At 37.7% G+C, this 18,532-nt stretch overlaps 1 protein-coding gene across 6 annotated transcripts in view; it reads right to left on the bottom strand.

The window, feature by feature from the left end:
* Positions 1-18,532, bottom strand: part of bahcc1b (BAH domain and coiled-coil containing 1b) — a 99,922-nt gene that overhangs the window by 39,638 nt on the left and 41,752 nt on the right. For all 6 annotated transcript variants that reach the window (XM_026276688.1, XM_026276690.1, XM_026276689.1 and 3 more), the window contains one exon: positions 7,765-7,941. In XM_026276688.1, the coding sequence (XP_026132473.1) occupies positions 7,765-7,941 (177 nt within the window). The remainder of the gene's footprint in view (positions 1-7,764; positions 7,942-18,532) is intronic.

The raw sequence follows: 18,532 nt of genomic DNA, 5'->3' as shown, positions 1-18,532 counted from the left end.
AGATTTATACATTATCAAAGCTGAATAAATAAGCTTTCCATTGATGTATGGTTTGTTAGGACATTATTTGGCTGAGATACAACTATTTGAATATCTGTAATCGGAGTGTGCAAAAAAATCTGAATATTGAGAAAATTGCCTTTAAAGTTGTCCAAATGAAGTTCTTAGCAATGCATATTATGAATCAAATATTAAGTTTTTATATATTTATGGGAGGAAATCTACAAAATATCTTCATGGAACATGATCTTTACTTAATATACTAATGATTTTTTCATCAAAGAAAAATCGATCGTTTTGACCCATACAATGTATTGCTGGCTATTGCTGCAAATATAATTGTGCTATTTATGACTGGTTTTGTGGTCCAGGGTCACATATGTGTTGAGTGCATTCAAACATTTGCGGTTGATGGGATTTATTTTTATATTTTTGAAGGAAACCTTTTAAGATCAACATGGCTGCATTCAATTGATATCAATTAATTAAAACAGTAATATTGTGAAATCTTAGCAGAATTTAAAATGCTTTTTTTTTTGTATATTAGAAAATGTATTCCTGTGATGGCAAATCTGAGTTTTCTTGAACCATTTATCCACTCTTCAGCATCACATGTTCCTTCAGTTATCATTCTAATATTGGTGCTCAAGCAAAAATATTTTACAACTATCAATGTTGAATGCAGCTACCTTAATATTTTTGTGGACATTTTGTTTTCAGTATAAACAGAAACGTCAATAGAAAAGAATTGTGCAATGTACAATGTAAAAGTCTTTAATGTCATTTTTGATGAATTTAATGCATCGTTGCTTAATAAAATTGTTAATTTCCTTCGGACCCCAAACTTTTCAATGCTATATGCATTCTTAAAAAGGAGACAAAAAGGAGATGAGAACTGAACAGACCAGACAAGACCAGACCAGACCACCACAGTTGAGGTCAGATCAGAGAAAAGAAGAGGAGGCAACAATCACCACAATCACTCCCTTCAACAATTAATTTAAATGGCAACAATTAGAGCAGAGCGGCACGGCAGTCTGAAAGCAATCAGACTCTAATGATGAGCAATAAACGCAGTCCAGCACAGACCATTACAGGCTAGAGGAACGAGACACACACACATAACTAATCAAACACACTTATTGTAAACTACAGCTCCCCAGTTTGAATGAAAACTGTATTCATCTAAATGAAGAATGATGGAGCCACAGGAGCTCAGTGTGCCAGATCAAACTGAGATCCGGCTCAGAAGCCAAGACACTGTTTTTGTTCTGTAAGACTGAGAAGCAGTGAAAAGTACAGGTGGGGAGTGTTGGACAGTTTCCCAAACAAAGTCAAAGAGGATCTGTGGTTGTGTGTGTGTGTGTGTCAGTGTATGAGAAAGAGAGGGAAAGAGGAGGAATGAAGCCACACAGAACTACCCATTTAATCATATACATACAGACATTAACACTGCTGAGCTGAACCCCAATGTTTGTTTAAAGGAGCTCATTTTCTCTTTAATCTATGAGAAATTATTAACAAATTATTTGCTGCCTTTCCATACCTCACCTACCCCCCGTCACTCTAAAATACTTCTAATTTCTCATTTTAAATTTCTAAATATTTTATGTCCAGGACTGTTTAATATAAATAACTAAATCACTGAATGAAAAAAGTACCAGTAATAAAATAAAAAATAAAATAAGAATTGGTAATAATTAGTCTATCTGTTTCAATCAGTAAGATTCACTCAAAGTGTAACTCAGTACCAGCTCTACTGGCACCCATGACACAGTCATATACATTTACATTCAAGGCACAATAAAGTGCATCAGATTACAGTCTGTCATGTGCATGACAAATTCACCATCCATGTAAAGTACAAACCCAAAAGCATGTCGTGCGACCTGCTGGAAGAGGACAATGGAGACACACACACCTCTCTAATCATATATATGTGAACAGAGATTCCTGACAAAGAAAAAGGAGTGAGAGACTGTGAGAGAGATGCATGTCTCTGTTACAGTTATTATTACCACACCTTTCTCCATTTTATAGATATTTAATATTTCTTGTCTTGATTCCTTGCTTAGCCTAATAATTGTTCAACAAAAGTGTTATTTGTATTCATTCTGTAATTTATTTACTTGTATATCTTAACACTACACCAAGAACATTTTATTTTCTCAATACATATTTTGTCAATTAAACTGATATTAAGAGAAAGAAAGGAGAACCATATAAAAAGGAAACAGGGCTGACTCAAATATGCCCATCTAACCCTTTAATTGAAGCGAAGCAGCAGAACGAAGCAGGCAGACGGAGGGAGGAGAGAGCAGAACAGAGAGGGGAAGAGGAGGAGGAGAGGAGGGGATCTTGTCAGCTCTGTTAATTGCGAGATGTGCTGAATCAACAGCTGCAGAATGTGGCCACTGTGGAAAAAGACGCAATAAGCCACACAAGGCCAAACCACTGTAACGTACAGCCTTAAATGTCTTCTTGCCTTAATAAAATGCCAATACATTAAAAGATGCCAATGTTTAATTAGTAACTACATTTATTGTTACATAATAATCATCAACTTGAGATAGTCACCACTGATAAGCTTCTACAAAATATAATGTAGAAACTTCAATTTGCTGTAAAGCTGCTTTGGAACGATTTGCATCATGAAAAGTGCCATACAAATGAACTTGAATTGAATAATAATTATAATAAATATAAAGAGTTCTGTTTAGTAAGTTATATTGTTCATTAGACTAAGGGATCATTCACATAATAAAAAATCTAGATGGAGAACAATGGACTGAGATAAGATGCAGTTGAACTGATTTATAACTCAAGGCATTTAAAAACTTAGTGTGTATATTATATATATATATATATATATATATATATATATATATATATATATATATATATATATATATATATATATATATACACATACATACACACACAGAGAAAGAGAGAGAGTAGACGAGAGTAGAAAGTAAAATAATTAAAGAAAAGGAGGTGGAAAAAAGAAAACGAGAGATGATGGGCTATCGATAATCAATAGTAAGAGAAGATGTTACAACCTCAAAGCAGCAAATGATGGAAAAAAAAGTTTTAAAGGGAAGAGGAGTGGATAAAGTGGGGAAAAAAGAAAGGAACAAAAAACATTAATGTAGTGGAAGAGTGGTTTGGGACATCAAGGAGAGAGAACTCAGGTATTGAATGAGTGAGAGATAAAAGAAAGATGGACAATGAGACAGAGAGAAAAAGAGTATGTGTATGGAAAAAGAGAGAGAGAGAGAGAGAGAGAGAGTCTCGGGTGGCAGAGCTGTGTGTTGGCTGGGTGCCGAATGCTGGAGTTTGGCCAGCTGGCAGCATGCCGATTGGGGCTTCCTGGATTCAATCCTTAAAAACAATCATTTGGACAGAGTGTGTGTGTGTGTGTGTGTGTGTGTGGGAGAACATATATTTGAGCGGGTGTACATGAGCTACTGTAACCAATTATTTTCCTCTTACACTCTCATTTATTATGAAATATACAAACTGTCTCCATGTCTTTTCCCAGGCTAAACACACTCCACACACACACACATATTCCCAGTCACTGCATGCAACGTGCCAAGCCAAGCCTGGCTTCCTCCACCAGCTGGGACTTCAAAGGTGATCCCCCCTCTTGCTTTGAGCCAACTCCCTCACTCTCCTTTCCTCTCTCGCATAAACGTACCGCGCAGACCTACCTAACACCCTTACACGCACTCAAAATATAAAATCTTAGAGCTTTTGCTGTTCCGACTTCACTTCTACCTGCTTCAGGCGTTTTACATTAACACCCAGCGAAGCACTCAGCTGTGCGGTTAATGCCTCTCACAACACTTGTTTAGAGGATTTAGAAGGCACAATTGTGTGCGAGTGTGTGCGCGAAAGAAAGAGGGATAGAATAAACACACGCATCCTCTGGTCAGGCACAATCACAACTTGATGTTTCTCAGAGGGCTCACACAGATGGGAAAACAGGTGTCCAGGTTGCTTTTAACTTGATAGTGATGTGTGCACACACACAGCCTCACTCTAATTTTACCAGAAAGAATTTATGAAAAGGTTTAAAATAGCACTATTTAAAATCTTAATTCTAAATTCACTCTGACAAGCACGCTTAGAAATAAAGGGACAGCTCATTCTCAATTTTTACGCATCCTCATATTATGACCTGTATGAAACCTAAACCTGTATGAGTTTCTTTCTTCTTTCTACATTGAAATAAATTGAAAAATAATTGTTGAAAGTTAGTCAACTAAATTTTTTTATTTTAACGTAGCTAAAATAGATTGATTGCAACCACTTACCTTAAAAAAAATGAAGCACATTCAATTAATAATTTTTTCAGTGTGTGGAACATAAAAGAAGATTTTTTTTACCAATATCCTGGCCAATATTTTCAGTATAATGAATGTAAATGGGGCTGTCAAGTTACAAAATCATAAAAAGCACCATGAAAGTATCATAAAAGTGATTCATATAATTCCTGAGCTGTATTCTATAAATTTTGAAATCATACAGTAGCTTGTAAATAAAGTGTAAATTAAACCAAAAATTAAGACATTATTCATGGTAAATCTTCCGAGTTCATGACAGACTGAATGCAAATGAATCTTTAATTTGTGACAGATCTTTGAATTGTGTTATTTAGTTTGTAAAATGAGAAAAAAATCTTTTTTTGAAATGATTCAATTATTCTTTTTGAATGATTCAGTTCTCGAATTCAACTCACTGATTCAGTCACAGCACTAAAAACTGGCATGAAATGAAAATACACATTTATCTAACTGTGAACAATTTATCCATGCATGTGTTGCTTTCTTTCTTTTTCACCTCAAAAATATTAATTAAAATAACTTAACGGTCATCCAACCAACGGACAGCAGCAAGTCCCTGCCCTAAATGTTTTCCATTACACTTGGATTTACATCAAAATATGGGTAAATAGATTTATCACTACTTCCATAACACTGAAGGGGAAGATTATCTTTGTGTTGTGACTTAATTTTCAGTCTTTTCGCCTTAAGCTATTATAGATGTCAACTACTTTTATGGTGTTTGTATGTCCTTTCTGGAGTTTGACAGTTACTTATTACATTTACTTTGCATATAAAATGCATTGTAAATGACTCTAATTGTGTTCCATGGATGAAAAAAAAAAAGCATGTTTTGAATATTTTGAGTATAATTGTTTGAGTCCACTCCAAATCTTGAGTTTTCTGTTTGGAAAGCACACACCTTTGGCTGATCTGTCTGTCAGGGGGCGGTTGGGCGTTTAGTTATCTGATTATCAGTTAGGTTGAGCCAGCATGTCTCATCGTTGCCATATTTTTATGATATGACTACAAACACAAACGTTCTCAGATACACATTTACACAGACGCACACCTGACCGGGGGAGATAAAAAGCGGTGCCTGACCACAAACTGTTCGTAGCCAAAAGAGGAGCCGAGGGGCCAAAAGGCAGAGAGGACACACACACACACACACACACACACGCTTAGCAGAGTCCGGAAGCCAGCACCTCCCTGTGGTGATGCTTCTAACCCTCAGCATCTCTCAGTTAAAACCGCATTCACGTACCCACACAGATGCACACCCCCTGTGTGAGTGTCAGTTGTCTGAGCAGGAAGTAGACCGTTGCTGTTGGGTTTAACCGTAAGGGTCACGAGACCCCTGGGTCTAGCTGAGGAAACCCCATATCAACCCCCCCAAAATAGTAAGCCTCTAATGTTGAGCCTCATTGCATTCTCTTGGCAGTCGGGTGACCAGACGACCGTAGCCCAACTTCCCCATAAAATCACATCAAAATGATGCTCAAAATGCATTTACTCGCCTTTTTTTTTTTTGCTTTTAAGGTAATTTACTAAATTGCCAACAGACATTACAGCACCATGCTCATAAAGTTAATGAATATTAATTAACAATTTCCCGGACCACACAGGAGATCCCGCTGCATCCAATCAACTAACGCTTTTCTCTCCTGTCCTCCCCTTTTCACCCCCCTGGCCTAATGGGTCAGGTGGGGCATCACATCATCAGTAGCTGGACCGTCTCCAGGGGAACAGGGCTGGGGTAATTGCATGGCTCTTTTTGATGACATGCTTTTTATGCAAATGAAGGAGGGAATGTAGGGACACGGCTGGGGGGGAAACGAAGCTATCCAATCAGCTGCTTCGAGGGGCTAAGCACAATTAAAGACTGATTCAGATAATGAGCTCTTATCATCACGATGGGGCCGTTTGCATCATTATAGACACATTCTGTTATTAATATTATTGTTATTAGTTTTATTATTATTATTTCTTTATGGTGGTAATCAGAAGCATCATCATTATAGTTATGATTATTGTTATCGTTGTAAGGTTAATGATGGTTTTTATAAAGTTCCGTGCGCAGCAGAATATGCGCTAGGTCGGCTACGGCACCATATTTTTTTCCCTCTCCCTCTAACTCTCTCATTCCGTCTCGCACGCGCAGATTTGTTCAGTCATTCAGTTACAGTAGCATTGGGTGCCAGCAGTAACACCACTGTGTTCGCTGCCAACCACAATTACTGTTCCATTCTGCCAGCTGCCAAGAGCTCCGCAGATACAGAGCAGTTAACCCGCACCGATACACACACACATACGCTTGTACGCGGTTGTACACGGATCTGTGAAAATACCAATAGCAAGTGCTCAGCTGTGCATGCTATTTAAAAAGAACAGCCATGTGCGCATGTTAACACAAATACACGCTCTGCTTACACACACACTTAAGGCATAAACATTTATATAAAGAGCTATATACATTTAAAAGAACATATTGCACATTATGGACAGTCTAAATTAAAAAGTAAGCATGACTGAGTGCTTGCAAGGGGAAAACTCGTTCAAGATCAAATGCATAAAAAAAAACAGAAATGAAGAAGCCCGCACTCTAATGTACTGCAGCACAGCACACTGACTCTCAAACATACTGTAAATTGTGCTTTTGTCTGTATTAGAAAGCATGCTGGGTATTTCTACAGATACAGCAGACAGAACAATGATAGATAGATAGATAGATAGATAGATAGATAGATAGATAGATAGATAGATAGATAGATAGATAGATAGATAGATAGATAGATAGATAGATAGATAGATAGATAGATAGATAGATAGATAGATAGATAGATAGATAGATAGATAGATAGATACAATGCTTGGATGATAAGAACTATAGCTACTGCAGATATAATGATAGATAAAAAAGAATGATAGACAGAAAAATGAATGAAGCGATGGATGGATGGAAATACAGATACTGCACAAAGAATGATAGAATGGATGGAAAGAATTATAGATACTGCAAATAAAATGATTGATAGAAAAAAAAATGATAGGATGAATGGATGGAACTACAGATCCTGCATACATAACGACAGATAGTTAGACGTAGTAATGAATGAATGGATAAAACAACAGATTTATCAAGTAGAATGATAGACAGAAATAGAAAAGAATAGGAAAATAGAATTATAGATAGAGTGATAGAATGAAAGACTGGTAGATAGAACGATAGATAGAACGATAGATAGAATGATAGACAGATAGAACGATAGAATGATAGATAGAACGATAGAACGATAGAACGATAGAACGATAGATAGATAGATAGATAGATAGATAGATAGATAGATAGATAGATAGATAGATAGATAGATAGATAGATAGATACAGAACTATAGATAAAATTATATAAATTGATAAATAGATAGATCACCTTCATGTGAGTGTGGGAACCAGATCTGTGATGGGGCTGTGGAGTGAGGTCCAGAGCGATAGGGCGGAGAAGAGGGGGATGATGGGGGTCCACTGGGGTGTGAGGGAGGAGAGCCCAGACTGCTGGCCAGAAACGTTCCCATGAAGGAGGCAGAGGAGTTCCCTATCAGTCCACTGCCTGCAGGACAAAATAAAAAATGGTACAAAATCAGACCAATTCTCAAAATGACAGTATTATTGAACTTAATTATTGGAAATTATAAAGTTGACCTCCACGATTACAGTGCAGCCATTATAAAGAGACAATACATGAAGATTTGATAAATGTACAAATTTCTAACATTCAGCCTGAAATAATCGTTCTAACTAAATTAGACAGAAATAGAGTGCAATTGTGGGGAAAGACTAAATGAATTATCAAGAATAAAAGTTAATGAGAGAGAGAGACTAAGAGAGAGATATAAAAAGACAGAAAGTAGGCATATGAGATCCTAAAATGAAAGAAAGAGAGAGTTTTAGATCATAAGTGTGCAGTCTGTTCTAATACATGGTTCCTTAATGAAGTCCCTGTGATCTGTCTGGCGTAGCCTCTTACTCTCTCTCTCACACACACACATACTCAACGACAAAACCTACAAAGGAGAACAAGAAACAGGCTATAATACACTCATCTAAATAATGATTACCACATGACTCACAAAGATAGGTTTCTGTCTGACAAAATAATGCTAAATGCTGCAACCAAGCACAGTTAATGTAGAAAACAACAGCCTTTTAAAATGGACTTGATTTGAGTCCTGAAGCAAAACCATGTTGAGAACCACTGACCTACATCATCCAAAACACAGACACACACACAAGAGAGTGAGTGAAAAAGAGGGTGATGGAATGATAATGAGGAAACCCTGGATCGAAGAGCATCAAAGGGATACAACTTTATTCATCCCTGAAGGAAAATGTGCAAGATTTTATACATTCAAGCCAACAAGGGTTAAATCAAATCCATTACACATGCACAGTCCATATAAACCAAACGGACGGTCATTATATTTCCACGCACATCTTTTGTTTTTCTCAGCAGCGAAAGAAACAAAGCAAATTTGCAATGCTCCAATAAGCTTGATTAACCTACATGCTACAGAGGCACGGCTTTAATAAACTTTGAACATAATGTAATTTAAAGATAAGGCAACTCACCAGAGACAATTTGCTCGTGGTGCGATGCAGCATATAGAATCATCAAATCAGCCTATTAAAAACAGAGTTTAATAGAATGATTTGTGCTTAAAACAATGTCTGCATAAAATTTACAAGATTAACAACCGTGAATTCTGTGCAAATGAAAAAAACACCACACATGTGATGTTAGTTTCAGCGCATACCGCTGTGGTTTCCTGTGTGTCTCCCCTGACAAAGACTCTGCCCTCGTGTCCTCTAAAACAACCAACACCACCAATTAAACAGCGAGGTGAAGGCAAGTGCGGTTTCATTTCCTAAACTGATAAAAGTTAATTAACGTGGGTGAGAGGGATGAGGTTAAGGAAGACGTTTATGGGTGTGAAATTACTAAATGACTGCTCTCACAAGATAAACAGAGCACCAGGCCACAGCTCAAGCCCCAGGCAGAAACGACAGCAAGCAGGGGGAATAAAGTCACGAAAGCAGGAAAAGACCAGCGGAATTACAGGTCTGGAAAGACGTTAGGCCGATGGTGCCGGGGTGGATGCTGGGATCACAGCCGTCAAGACACTTTGTCTCCTCTCACCCACTCTCTCGCCTCAGGATGAAAGAAAGCAGGCTTTTTGCGCGGGTCTAGGAACGGTTTGCCGCTACATGAAACGGTATAATCGAAGCTACAGAATTCCCAGCACATTACGGCCGTCTTCTCCTCCCAAATATCCCCAACCACCTTCCCACGGGCTTTACTACTGAAATGAAAGAGCTATGTTCTCCAAGAGCAGTGCAGTCACTATTTGCCAGTGCTTTATGGGTGTGTTCACCTCAATTCTGGCAAAATCCAACACTTTAAAAGGGTCTTTTCCAGTGAAAAATATGAGCCGGTGTTAATTTTGTGTGTTTTTGTTTTAGTCATAGTGTTTGTTTTTGCTTTAGTCAGATTAATTAAAAATTTAATTTATTTATTATAGTCAATTTTACTGTAAAATGGAATCTAATTTGAAAAAAAAGGTGAGAAAATTAAATATTTAGTTACATATGAATTTAATCGATTTCTTTTTCTTCAAAAAATATTTAGCATTTTCACCTTAAATATTCACAATTTATATATTTAAATTATAAAAATTATAAAAATCGACATTTTTCTTTAAAAAAGTATATTTCGACAGTAATTTCGTTGACAAGATTGTGCTTTAAAAAAACAAACATTACTTTGTTAACAAGAAAATTTTATATTTAAACAATTTATATAAAAATGTATATCCATTTATAAAAAATATGTAATATTACAAATTAGAATATCTTGCATTTAGTGAGAGTGAGTGAGTAAAATTTGACTGTAATTTTGTTGACAATATTTTAAAACAACAAAAATAATTAATTTGAAAAGTAAATTAAACTAATTATTTGAACATTTTATATTAAATTTAGTGCTGTCAAACAATTAATCGTGATTAATCGCATTTCTGTTAACATAATATATGCATCTACTGTTTATATTTATTATGTAAACTATATATAAATACACACAAATACAGTATACATTTTGAAAATATTTACATGTATATATATTATACAATTTATGTTTTATATAAATATATTTAATATATAGCTAAACAACATATTTTTCTAAAATATACATGCATGTGTGTATATTTATATATGCACAGTAAATATACTTTATGTAAACAAAAACATAAATTTTTTATGTGATTAATCGCAATTAATCATTTGACCTCACTAATTAAATGATACTTTGTCCGAAAAAAATCGACATATTTTAATTAAAATTGATGCAAATGTTTATGTTTGTCGACAAAAACAATTTTTTTTGTAAATTTGTAAAGATTTACACAGCATTATATGGAAACATCAGAAAATGAGGACAAAAGCAAACTGAATTCAGCGTTTTGGCCAAAATATGCAGCAAAGTGGACCAGACTTTACACCATAAGTCAGAAGTCTGGTTTGCACTACCCCTACTGTACTCTACAGCATATAAAGCCCTCGCTCCTCCTCTCATCTACACCCTCCGCCAACTTCCCTTTAATAAAACGTTTCCTCTTGTTTGCTTTGCTTTATTGACTTTTTTCTCTCTCTTTTCCTCCGTCTCGAGCACGCCGTGGGCCGAGCGTCAGCTGCAAAGGCTGAAATTATTGCCTGCGCCCATCGTACTAACTTCCCCCTCCTTCCACCACTTCTAATAAACCAAACTACAGAAATGAATCGCTGTTGATACATGAACAGAGGGATTGGAGTAAAGGAAAGGATGGCGGGAGGTCTAAAAAAGAAACATAGCTGGCAAAAAAACAACAACTCCAAACGGCATGTGGGGCAGCACGCTGAACCTGGGGAAGCCCAGTCGCTGTGAAAAAACAGCAGTAGAGTCATTACGGCGGGAATACAGCGAGTTATAAAGGATGATGCTGTCTTGTCAGGCGGATCCCCAATGGGAATGTGTGTTTATTTACGTCCGTGGTGCGAAACGTGGCTGAACGAGAGAGTGACTCTTGTGTGAGTGCTTAAGGAAATCGGGTCATGTGCATACTAATCGCCTGATTCCAGGCTCAGAGCGACATTAATCCAATTAAGGAATTAAAAGGAAGAATCCTGAAGAGTGGGAGTCCCGAGTGTGTCTGCCACACACAAACACACACTCACGTAACCGCCAACTGCACAAGTGCATGTTCAGCCTTGTCATCAAATGAGAGTCCCCCAGCGCTGCCCTTCAGTGGAACAAGACGTGTGTGAGAGACCGAAGGAGAGAGAGAAAGAGAGCATGATGTGGGGAAAAAAAAAGTCAAGTCCGAGGTTTGGATTATGTGTTACTTGTTTAAATCAGAGATCCAAATGAAGTGCAATCCATCAGCAGACACAACAGCTCGAGGTTCTAATGGGTCTGTGTGTATACATTACACCAGCTGTCTCCCTCGCTCTCTTCACAGGAGGATGTTTATGTCTACTGGTGCTGAGTACTCCGTTCAACAGACAGAGATAGCACAAGTGCTGCCACAACTACGCTGGAGAAAAGAATAGAAATCTACCTACACTATGTCAATTTCTCTCGTTTTATTTCAATTAAATAAATGAACATATATACATACATTATATAGTTTAAAATAAAATTAAATAAGTAGATAAAAAGATGTTTTGTATTTTATATTGACCTGTAATAAAAATGAATATGTAAACAAATAAATGGACAAATAATGAATGAAAATGCAATATAACAATGGAAACATTTTATGTTAAAGTGTCCTTTTTGCAGTGTAATTATACATTTAAGTACTCAGTAATATTAATTAACTACATATACTTACTATAAGGTTAGGATTAGAATTATGGTTTGGATTTGGGTTACTTGCAGGTTATTATGCATAATTTATTGTTATAATAATAGTATGTACATGTAATGTGTAACAAGGACACCTTAAGATAGAGTGTTACCTAAAAAAAATTAAATGTTATATAAAATATGTATTACAAATGTATAATTAATATTTATTCTTATATATATTTCTTCATACATGCCCACAAACATACATACATATTTTAAATATGTTTTTTATAAATTTGATATTTTCTTGTAATAAATGAATAAAGAAAGAGATACACTGGATAGTTTAGAAAAAAGATATATATATTAAAATTAATTTATTTACATGTTTTAATTATATATACTGGTTATGTATTTTTGTAATACAATCACTACATACACACATAGTATAAAATGTAACAGCTTTAGATAGTTGATGCAAAATAAGTATGTATACATTTATTTATTTTAATTATTGTAAGTGTATTTTGACAATATTTTTGGTGGCAATAAACAGAAAATAAAATAAAAGTGAAATACCTGATTCTGATTGGTCAGTCTGTGGTCAAAAATTGTATATAAAGACGGCTAAACTATGTAATTCACAGCACTTGTAGCTGTGCCAGTTTCATGTAACTTGCATCACTCTGTATCCTCTTTCTCTTCACATAATAAAACAATAAAACAATTTAACTCATTCTAATCAATATTGTATATGCCCATTATTTACTCGGTAAGTAGTTGTGCAATAAGCGAGATGATATATGGTTAGCCAGTCAATATTGCAAAATAATCCCTGATAGGACGAACAGGATCCCGGCGCATATGGTTCATGAATCCCATACTATATTTAAAGACAGATATCTCCGCAGAGAAACTAGGTAAACATGCAAATGTGAGTGACCAAGCAAGGTCACACACACACACACACACAACACATTGTAGCTGCATCAGATTGAGACCTGGAATAGCTAGAGGAGTATGGGCATGAGAGACTTCATATTAAGGGTTTTGTCAAGGGAATGGTTACCGTATATGTGTGTGTGAAATGGGGGAGTGTGAGACTGTTTACACAGCTGGGTTCCACGCTCTCACACAACCCCACGTCTCGCTGTCCCCCAAAACATGTGCCACTCCAGAAAACCCCAATATTTTCTCTCTTCACAGTCATAATAAAGAGCCTTCGGGAGGGAGGAAGGGCCGGGTCTGCAGAAACAGTGCACTTCTCTCACTGCCTGTTTGTTTTCAGTTAGTTTGGGATCGTGCCATACATGAGGATATTTTCGAAATCGTTTGGTTTTGGCCCGATCGCTTGTGCGAACGAACAAGTCTAAACTGACAAGGGAGTATTTAGGGTAATCCACATGTAAAAGTAGCATTAGTCATTAATCATTTCTGTTCCTAAACACAGAAATGGCAGAGACAGGAAGGATTTAAATGACCATGACACTAAATAACCCCGCTCTCGCTGGAGGCCTATCCCCAGGTTGCGCTCTAAAATTACATTCGTATGGATGCTGCTAGAACAAATGTAATGATATAATAGTTTTGCGTGATGAACAGACCAAAATTTAAGTCATTTGCTGATAATCTACCCCTCCGGTGAGCTGGTACCTGCTCCAACCAGATCATTGAGTCAGTAAGTTTAACTCAAGAATCAGATCAGTCCAGTTGATTCCATTGGAATAAATGATTCATTCGAATCATCAGCACACTTGTGAACTTGCCAAGGAAAGCGAAGGCAGATGTCAAGGTTTTAGTGATTAACAAGTCCATTTCTCACACATGGTTTTTGTAATTTCAATACATTCATAGTAAAATAAACAGTAAATGAAACATAATTTGTATTGTTAAATATAGTATTTAAAAATCTTCATTTTTTGGTAAAGAAAAGTGTTGAAAGGAAATAAAATGGACAAGATTACAATCATACAACAATATCTGTGAAGCATAATGTCCCTGTTGTACCCTCAGGATAACAAGTTTCATCCAAATAGGGCTTTAGAGAAATCCGCCGAATCACATCACAACAGGAATCAAGAATCAAGGTCAGTTTACACCTACAATGGCTGCGTTGCAATGCTGCACATTTCTACTTTTGGTGAGTAAACACCAAAAAAGGCAGGAGAAAAAGGCGGAACGATTAACAGCTACATCTCAAACTGTGAAGAACATGCTCCATTTTTCCAAGAACCACTAGATGGGCTGCTGCTGTGGAATTTCCTCCCTAATGATGTCACCAGTCAAAATTGCGCCAAAACGGCAGAATTGCTATTTTAGCATTTACATTTTAATTTAATTCGTCATTGGTTTATGCATAAACATTTTTTTACTTTGTTGTGTGTGTGTGGATATGCCATCCATGGTATTCCCTGGTCAGGAATTAAATTATAACTCAGAGGAAGCGTTTTCTCCTGGGAATCGGGTAGAGGCCGTATGAGTGGGTGTGTGGTCTTGTATGTGTGTGAGTGTATAACTCTGCATCTGTGTATTGTAAAACAGACTGGAAGTGAGTTAATTCCCAGAGGATTGGGAGATGCCACACCCCAGAACCACCAAAAAACTTTTGGCAGCAAGCAGTCGCGGAATCACAATGGTGCGTGTCTATTTGTCACGTGCGGGACGGCCTATGGCAGGATCATTAAACACAGCTATGCAGCTTCTCGCGGTACATCAATCCCCAGTAAATAACTCACACAGAGGCATAAAATAATACGTCGCAGAGGATTAAAGCCGATTTGAGAAAAAGACAAATAGGAGAAGGGGAGCAGACCAAAGAACAATCAAAAAAAGGAGTAGACCAAAAGTGCACGGTACACAGCAAAAAACCAAAAGCCCAAAGATCTATAGGTGAAGTCCAACAGCCAGGTCTGTGGGTCGGAGTGTTTGTGTAGGCACAGACAGCATAGCTGGCGGGAACAACGGAGCATCGTTTGCTGGACAGTAAAAGTGCATCGTGCATGTAAAGAAACAGAACTGCACACCACCCAAAGAGAAAAAGAAAACAATGACAGATAGTCTAGAAGCAACACCATGAAGTGAATGAGTAATGCAAAAAAAAAACATTTGTTTTCTGGTAAGATAAAGGCTTAGCCCTTTAAGACGCTTAAGTATGTGAAAACACTTGTAGCTATGCAAGCTCGATTTTATAATCAATGTCAACCTGAAATGTGTCAAAATACATTTCATAAAGTACATGTTGTGTTTTAAAGTTGCCAAAAGAGGCACTATAGGGGCACTTCTCTGGACAAGTAGTTACGTAATGATGCGCCTACATTTTGTCAACAGAAAATATTTATCCAAAACATGCATTAATTATTTTTATTTTATTTTATTTCGCCCACATATTTTCTGTTGCTGATAGATTTTTGGAGTGCCTAAATCATTGACTGAAACATTGACGTTTAAATTAGGGCTGCACGATAAATCACATGCGATATCTAATGCGCATCTTGTCAGTAAAGCCGGTTCTGTAATCAGCTGTAAATCTCCATTTATGGCTAATTACAGAACCGGCTTTACTGACACGATGCATAAAATTTTTTTGACTAAAATACTAATGTCACAAAGCACAATGCATTCTCCAAATAGGAATGCCACGAGGCACTATAGCAAGAATTAGCAACCTACAGTAAGTTTCTCTTTCAGGTCAGCCACTGCATGGTAGCGCAACAGTTTGAAGACTGCAGAGTTAGTTAAAGATAGTTCAACTGTAAACATGTTACATAGCTAGGAACCTGAAAAATAACCCATCCAAGACTTATGCCACAGATATTTGAAGGTAACTCTATCGCCTGTGTGTACTGGCCTAAGATTATTTTCAGAGAGACGGTTACAGTCCTTGCCAAGAATGGTTCAGACCTGGCGAGAAACTCACGATCTTATTTTCTGACGTAAACCACAAAGACAAAACATTAATAAGCCGGCATAGCCACGAAACACTGGTTAAATTGAAAGGCTGTCTCTCTGTTTTATAAAAATTAGTAGGTGCTATTCATCACCTCCAGATGTTGGATTCGGACTACATATAATTTTGGTCTGGAAAACCAGGAGGACGTGTCCAACCGCATTTTTAAATATGACAAATAGCTGTTACGCCTCCAATGCGGATCAATTAAAAGCATTCACACAAGCTAACACTTACATGGCTATCATTTAAAATCAGCGACAGGTTTTCAGCCCTGGTATTAAGAACGCTGTCAATCAAAAATCACACCCAGACTACTGTAAGTGCACATCCTGAGAGTGTGTATGTGTGGAAGCGTACATGTGAGACTCAGAGATGAGAGTCAAACAGAGCAGACGAAACAATAGCGGTGATGAGCAGACGTACACACACTTCGGCACACAACACACACACAGCTCCCCGCTGGCACTGCCGCCCTTCCATTTCCATGTATGAATGTTTGAATCAACCCCCCTGGGTGCGAAAACACCCCTCTATGATCAGCAGGTCTCTAAAATCACTCCACCTTCAGAACAAAACACAGAGAGAGCGAAAGGGGATAAATACAGCAGTACAAGGTCAAACATTACACCCATACACACACATAAAAATCACACACACACAGTGCTTTACAATGCAAACACGGCAGTCTGGGACAACTCAGGGTTCGCAGATAGGACAACAGCCTCACATACAGACAGAGCCTTGTCCAAAAATGAGTTTGCAGGGCACAGACAGCAATAAAATCGTTCACTCTTAACCTTGGTATGGCAGGAACACTAGATCAGGAGGGGCAAAGTGATCTTTTCTGCTAACTTCATGCTAATCTACCTTTGCTAAAAAGACCACCATACGTGGTTTGCATTTGCAAAAATGAGAAACCAAGTAGCAGTTATGTGATACTGCAAGTTGCATTGTACATTGTACAACATAAAGCTGCAAATATGAGAAACACTTTTGCAATTAAGTGATTTGAAGTCACATTTGCAATATAAAGTTGTATATATAAGAAACAGTTGAAATTGTCACATAAAGTCACATTATGAAATATAAAGGGAATTTAAGTTTTTTGTTATTTTTATTCTGAGGCAGAAAATTCTAAGGCTTTCTGTGTTGTCACTTACATTCATGGACTGGGACAACAACCAAAAAATCATGTCAGGCAGGAAAGTTTTGTTTTGTTTCTTTCTTTCCTTATACTTCATGTCACTTTTATTTCTCCATTCTACTATTCCATTGCTCTTTTTTTTTTCTGACACATCGATTTAAACCTCAATAGCCATGTTATCTACATGGATTTCCACCTGGCCTGATCACCTGCCACCCTCCCTCCACACCCCCCCTGTACTTTAATGAGGAAAACCTGCCCTCATTCCCCTGGGATCAGCATCTTGCTGTCGCCATCACTTCATTGTGTTATCTTAGAAAACATGAGCTATGTTGAATTGTCATTTTTCATGCTCTCTACCTCATTAAATCTCTCTTCCTCCCTTTGCCGCTTCCTGCGGCTCCTCTCCTGCTAAAAATGCTACGCTAGTGGCTAGCGCTCTACGCTCCATCGCTTACGGTAAACTCACACACGCTCTCGCACCCTCTCAGACATATGGATGCTGTCAGCCTGCCTCGGCTAGGCTAATTACATGCAACAAGCAAAGCCACCATTTGTTCCAAACAGGGAACGATTCAATTGTCTGCTACGAGCATTTGTTTTCATGCTAATCGGCCTGTTGTCACAAGAGCACTTTGGCTCAGGGGCCGAATATCATTCCACGTCCCCCCGATCCACCCTCTGTTCTATCCTGAGTGTCAGCATGGGAAAAGAGGCAAGGACTTATGCAGGGAATATCAGATGGAGCTCTCAGTATTAACTAATGACAGGACGGCATCCAAAACCTGGGGCTCAGCAAGAGACGTTTCCCAACCCGAGGGGTGAGCGCGGAGCAACCGGGAAGAGTGGGAGGAATTAACATGGAGCCAAGCTCTTCTGCTCTCTGGATCGACCTGGCATGCCGAGCTGGAGGCAGAGGCCGAAGCTTAATAGATCTCGGCGGGCTACTGGATGGACCAAACGGGTTCTGGAAGGATGACTGAATGATGGTTTGTGTGTTTTCTAACCAGAAAAGACCCACTAACAACAGTCCCTGTACAGGATTCCTGATGTAAAGGCCAGCTCTCTTGTTCTCTTCCCAGCATTCCTCTCTCTTGTTTTGACTTGAGTTCTTTTTTTCCATTGGCACTGTATGGAGAAAACCATATTCCCTTTCCCACTGGGCTCATGCAGTTGCACTGATATGGAATATTATTTCAGAGGCAGCCTGAACCGTAAACGCT

This window comes from Carassius auratus, chromosome 12 (genome assembly GCF_003368295.1).
Source record: "Carassius auratus strain Wakin chromosome 12, ASM336829v1, whole genome shotgun sequence".
In the NCBI taxonomy this organism is placed as follows: Eukaryota; Metazoa; Chordata; class Actinopteri; order Cypriniformes; family Cyprinidae; genus Carassius; species Carassius auratus.
This window is presented reverse-complemented; position numbering and strand designations above follow the sequence as displayed.